Below are 6,575 nucleotides of genomic sequence, written 5' to 3' on the forward strand. Positions count from 1 at the left end.
GCAGCAGTAGAAGAAACTATGGGAGAAGTTTAAAATAATTCTGGGGCAAGAGGAGGCCTTTCCAACTATAACACAGAACCCAGAATCCTAAAAGAAAAGATTGATGAATTTGACTACATAAAAAGTTTTTAATTACAAAACAAACCATGAGCAGTAAAAGACAAATGACAAGCAAGGGGAAATATTTGCAGTTCATATCACAGCTACAGGACTTTTTTCTTACTACTTATGGTGTTCCTACAAATCAATAAGAAAACAAAAAGTTAGGGGCGCCTGGGTGGCTCTGTCGGTTGAGCATCTGCCTTCGGCTTGGGTCATAATCCCAAGGTCTTGGGATGGAGTCCTGCACCAGGCTCTCTGCTCAGCAAGGAACCTGCTTCTCCCTCTCCCTCTGCCTGCCCCTCCCCCTGCTTGTGCTCTCTGTATCAAATAAATAAAATCTTTAAAAAAAAAAATGAAAAGAAAAACTTAATTGAAAAATGGGGAGGGGCGCCTGGTGGCTCAGTCAGTTAAGTGTCTGCCTTCGGCTCAGGTCATGATCCCAGGGTCCTCGGGTGGAGCCCTGAGTCGGGCTCCCTGCTCAGAAGGGACTCTGCTTCTCCCTCTACCCCTGCCCCTCACCCCCATTCCTGCTTTCCCTCTCTTTCTCTCTCAAAAAAATAAATAAAATCTTAAAAAAATGGGGAGAAGGCAGGATAAGATAGTTCATAAAAAAAGAAATACAAGCATCTTTTGAATATATAGAAAAATTATTGACCTTTATCAAAACAAACATATTCTGATATCCCTTTTAACTATCCTCTATCAAAAAGAACAACAGGTTTGATAACAGTCTTGGCAAGGGCACTGGAATGTTCGTTCTTACATATTGTTGATGTGTAAATTGATACATTTTAAAGGAAGGCCTTTCAGTAATCACTGTCAAAATAGCAATTTACATATCCTTTAACCAGCAACTCTACTTCCCAAATTTATCCTACAAACATACTGCCCATGTACAAAATTTGCTATGTACACTTTTATTCATATCAGCATTGCTTATAGTTTTAAATGTTGGCAACAATACAAATATATCTCACTGGGTACTGATTAAACAAATTATGGTACATATACTAAAAGGCAGAATATTCTGCAGCTGTTAAAATAGTGAAGAAACTGCTCTTTATGTATTGGTATGGGACAGGCTCTAAGATATAAAATTAAGTGAAAAGCAAAAGATATAAAACTGAATAGTCTGCTACTATTTGTATAAAGAATAATATATAATAAGTCTGCAAATATTTCTAAAGAGATGTCAAGTAATAGGTGATATAGGTTACCTCTTCTAGAGAGGACAAGTAGATGGCCTGGAACAGGTGGGAGGGAGATTCTTTTACTGTGTACCATTTTGTGTCTTCTGAATTTTGAACTATTTAAATGTATTAGCTATTCAAAACAGTGAAAATGTTTCCAAAGTTGTAACAAGGTAAAATATCTTGTTAAAGTATCTAGTTTAGGGGCGCCTGGGTGGATCAGTCGTTGAGCGTCTGCCTTAGGCTAAGGGCGTGATCCCAGGTCCCTGGGATCGAGCCCCGCATCGGGCTCCATGCTCTGCTGGAGGCCTGCTTCTTCCTCTCCCACTTCCCCTGCTTGTGTTCCCTCTCTCACTGGCTGTCTCTCTCTGTCTGTCAAGTAAATAAATAAAAATCTTTAAAAAAAAATAAAATAAAAATAAAGTATCTAGTTTATCACTTCTAACCTGTGACTAAAATCTAAAATCAAGATCTAGTTTGTCTCCCTTCTATTTTCATTTGAAGTTTGACTCCTTTCTATTGACAGTAAAAACAAAACAAGATATCTGACCCCTGTGTAGGTACTGCTGAGTAACTGCTTACTGAGCCCCAACTTCCTCCCACCTCACTCATCTTTGTTTTAAAGCTCCAACGAGAGGGCAGATGTCTTTTTTTTAATTTAAGATTTTGGCAGACGCTTAACGGACTGAGCCACCCAGGCATCCCAGAGGGCAGACAGTCTTAAGAAGAAGTATTTTGTTAATTCTCATATTCAAATACATTCTTGACAGTTTATGTCTTTAAATGTTTGCATATATGTGATACAGAAAGAAGTGGTTGGAAAACAGTTTCAGTGAATTTTAATTTTAAGAATTTGGGGAAATGACCAAAAAGCTGGAAGTGTGATGATAGTCTTACTTTGTCTTTTAGATATTAAGCACCGCCGAATACCAATCTTATTCTTTGCAAACAAAATGGATCTTAGAGATGCAGTGACATCTGTAAAAGTGTCTCAGCTGCTGTGTTTAGAGAACATCAAAGATAAACCGTGGCATATTTGGTAACGTTTTATATATACTATTCATTATAGCATTCTGAAAAAATCTCTGAGCTTCATTTCTTCTTTGCTAAGCACATTGTGTAAGTCACCTAACATAATAGGGTGTAAGCTAAGGATTTAGTTGTATAGAATTGTAGCAGTGCAGGTATTCATGAATGTATTATTGTTAAAACTTTTTCCAATCTTGGGGCGCCTGGCTGGCTCAGTCAGAGCTTGCAGCTCTTGACCTCAGAGTTGTGCATTTCAGCCCCACATTGAGTGTAGAGATTACTTAAATAAATAAATCTTTAAAAAAAAAAAACTTTTCAAATCTTTCTGAGGATACAAAAATATAAACAACTCTTTAAAAGAATAATTTAGCCCACTTAGTCACCCAGTTTCAAGCACTCTGATATCCTTCTGCACATTGAATCAGCCAACCACAATCGCATCTCAGGACTTCAGCACTTGTTAGTCCCTTTGTCTGAGTCAGTCTCCAGAATGATTTTCCTGGCTTGCTATTGTACTTCCTTCAGGAGAGAGAGCTCTTTTGATAACCCTCCAAAATACCATTATATCTTACTCCCCTGTCTCTTGTTTTTTAATATACTTTGCTTTATAATTCTCTTACGAGGTCTTCTTTGGGTTTTGCTTGTTTTATAGTCTGTTTTCCTATACTAGTGCATTAGCACCATGAGAGCTGGGATTTTCTCAGTTTCGTTCACTCTGTAACCCCTAGAATAATAATAGTACCAGGTACTTAGTATATACACAACAAATACTGGCTTATATGAGTATATAAGAATGTAAATATTAATTTTATTTGGATGTACTAATACAATTGAATTATTCAGTATTTAGTTTCTGAAATCATTATACATTGTTTATTTGGAAAGCAGTTTCTTATGGATATATTTAACTCTGATGTGCCTTTCTACCAAAATATTCCAATAAGGATAACCAGAGCTTATATATTAGATAGTATTTTAGTGCCTACCTTATATTAATTTGAACTTTGTTCTGTCCACCCACCTACTTCCCTCTGCTGCAAGATGTCCTTCTCTTGTCAGTTTTCCAGTTTTCCCTTTCTTAAAAGAAGGTATCTATGGAGAAAGGCCTAACAAAGAGGCAGAGAAGTATACTGCCTCTAGAAAGAGAAACAAAATATGGAACAAGGAGATAGTAGAGCTCAGAAGAGAACTTTTAGAGCTAACCTTGGTGCTGAAAAAGGAATCTTATAGAGGAGAACTTGAGAAAGCCCTTGAAATGCCTCAGTACTCAGGGCTACCAGCCCCTCTACCCAGGAGTGAAACACTACATATTTGAGTAAAACCCTCCTTACTTTGGAATCAGAAGAAGAGTCGATTTTATGAAATGTCTCTTGATTTGGAATTTGTGGTTCTGTGATATTGGGTTGGTAAAGAAAGGAGGGATTTTAGGTAGAGAAGTATCTTAAGGTAGAACCTTTGTATTTCTCTAAATCATACCTAAATTAGTAATACCCAAAGTAGAATAGTTTTTAATTTTTGCATTCTATTAAGCATTGTGAATTTTGATAGAAAGTACAACATTAAGAACTTCAGGTCTAATTTGTAGTAAAAGATGCAGTCCTACTTTTAATTTTGAACTAGAAATTAATTTTGCAAGTGGAAAAAAATCTTTCCACTTAAAATCATCAGTGATTGAATTTTAACAGATTTCTTTATTCAGTTGTGACATCTGAATACTTCTCCATGAGAGAAAAGGTAATGTCCTGATGCTATAAAGATGTGCAGTATTATACTGCCAGGTTCTGTATTTTCTGTATAACTTACAGAAGGATGCCAAGTATTTCTTTGAAAGTTGTCTATAATTTTGACTCTATTCAAACGGTATCTCACTAAGTGCTAGTGTTTCATTTGTCAAGCTTGTTTTTTTATTTTTTGCTATGTACATTAAAGCATATATAAAATTGAAAATACACTTATTTTTCTTTTCCAGTTTTAGAAATAAAGGTAACTCAGTGATACGAAGATAAAATATTCTCTCTCTCTTGCCTTAGGTGCAAGTAAATTTATTGGACAATAAAGAAAAGACTATAGAGAAATGCACCCTGGAAAATTTTTGTGGTTTATTTTTAATCATTGTACTAAATATATAGCCAACTCCAATTTTCAGGGTCTGATTTTGTTAGCATCCATATTTACTATTTGCTTATTTACTATCTTCCGAGGGCAACAGATAACAAGATAGGTAAATAGATATGTAAAATATCAGCTGGAAGGATTTTGAAGAAAAATAAAGTAAGATAATAAGAGAAAGAATGAGAGGTGCTCCCTCCGTGAAATCTAACTGAAGTTAGGGAGAAATTCATGCAAAAGTTTGGAGGAATAGCTTTCCAGACAGAGAGGCCAGCCAAGTGAAAAGAAAAGGTTCTTAGATGAGAATGTGCCTCGTGTGTCCAGGAATAGAAAGAAGTCCAGGCCGGCTTGAACAGAGAACTAGGGGGAAATTGTAGGAGATGAGGCCATTGAGAAATAGCCACAGGCCATATCACACAGGTCCCAGTAGGACATGGTAAAGACTTTGGCTTTTATTCTAGTTAAGGTCTGATGATGTATTCAAAAGGAAAGTAGAATTCAAACATGTGGGAATTATTAGGAAAAGCTGCAGGGTTTTAGTATGGTACGAATGCCTCCAATAAAGGGGACAAGTTTTTCCATTTTATTGCTTGTTCTGGTTGAGACCATAGTCTTGTTTGGGACTGTAAATGTGATAAAAATCAATACATTGATCTTTCTTGATTTAAGCATTTCAGTTACTGATGTTTTACTACTGATATGGATAATCTGTAATTTACTTTGAATAATTATGTATCACATGCTGTTGGTTTCTATTTTAAAATAATTCTATGATAAGTCATATTCATAATCTAATAAGTGATTCCTTAGAAGTAATTTCTGTTTTGATTAGAATCAAATTAATTATTTTAGGTAATTAGGTACCTTTTTAAACCATGCTTTAGCACACTTAAAAGGAAACCTAATCATTCAGAAAATCTAATTATTTATACTAATTGCTATCAGTCTATGTCTTGAAAAAGATTATCTGATACTATAAAAATCCTCTGCTTTTTATTATTTTAGTTTATTTAGCATCATTTTATAGATAAAAATAAAGACAGAGTTAAATAACCTATCCAGGTTCCTGAAGCCAGTAGATACAAGAGTATGATTGAAATCTGAGATTTTTTTTATTCTACCAATTTACCAAAGTTATAATTACAGGTTTATACCTTAGAGGTAGCAAATTCCATTTCAAATAAAGTCACTCCATCATGTGGCTAAATTACAACCTAAGTCAGCTATATCTAATAAATAAATGTTACTGAGCCACTGGGGCTGGGCAAAGTAGAATAGTAACTTTTTAGTGATAACGCTTTTCCAAATGTCTATTATAAAAAGTGAATACATTTCTCATGTCTTCTTCCTGAGCACTCAGACTTTTATTTCCTATGTATATTCAGTTTCAGTGCTTACCAGTTTTGCTCAAATATGTTACTAGACTGTATTAATTTGCCATATAGCAAAATTGTAATTATTTATTCTTATGGTTCTATGAAGTAATGAAATGGATATGTTTCTTATGGATTTTATTTCAGTGCTAGTGATGCCATAAAAGGAGAAGGATTGCAAGAAGGTGTAGACTGGCTTCAAGGTACATCACAAAATACTGTGCATCTTCAGCCTTTATTTCCATCCTATTTACATTTTTCTTTCCCTTTTTGCATTTCATTTTTATTATATCATTGCCTTTCTTGTTTCCATTTATTTCTGCTGTCAGAAAAAACAATCCAGTAAGTATCCAATACCTTGCTACATTTACTTCTTTTTTTGGTTTTGTTTTGTTGGGTTTTTGTGTGTTTTTGTTTTTGTTTTGTTTTTTTGGTTTTTTTTGGTGCAAAAAGTTGGTTTTATTAAAGCATGGGGACAGGATCCTTGGGCAGAAAGACCTGCACTGGGGTTGTGAGAAACAATTGATTATATACTATGGGGTCGAGGGAAGTATAAGGGAAAAGGGAGGTTTTCAAAAGAACTTTCATACTCTAAAGAGTATGTACAAGATACTGCTAGAGGATGGTATAAGATACCAGAGGCCTTGCCATTGTCAAGTTAAGGTTGTTTTCCCCTCTAGCAAGGCATTAACATTAAGATAATTAGGAGCTTCCTGGAAGAATGTCACACATATCTTACCCAGGAGTGGGGTGGGGGGGAGATTTGAGAGAG

General features: G+C 35.2%; 1 protein-coding gene across 1 annotated transcript in view; it reads left to right on the top strand.

The window, feature by feature from the left end:
• The window catches only part of ARL6 (ADP ribosylation factor like GTPase 6), a 41,775-nt gene that overhangs the window by 25,296 nt on the left and 9,904 nt on the right, over nucleotides 1-6,575 (top strand). Inside the window, exons 6-7 of the mRNA XM_008689675.2 lie at nucleotides 2,202-2,331; nucleotides 5,951-6,006. Of these exons, the coding sequence (XP_008687897.1) occupies nucleotides 2,202-2,331; nucleotides 5,951-6,006 (186 nt within the window). The remainder of the gene's footprint in view (nucleotides 1-2,201; nucleotides 2,332-5,950; nucleotides 6,007-6,575) is intronic.

Source organism: Ursus maritimus, unplaced genomic scaffold, assembly GCF_017311325.1.
Source record: "Ursus maritimus isolate PB19 unplaced genomic scaffold, ASM1731132v1 scaffold_4, whole genome shotgun sequence".
Taxonomy (NCBI): Eukaryota; Metazoa; Chordata; class Mammalia; order Carnivora; family Ursidae; genus Ursus; species Ursus maritimus.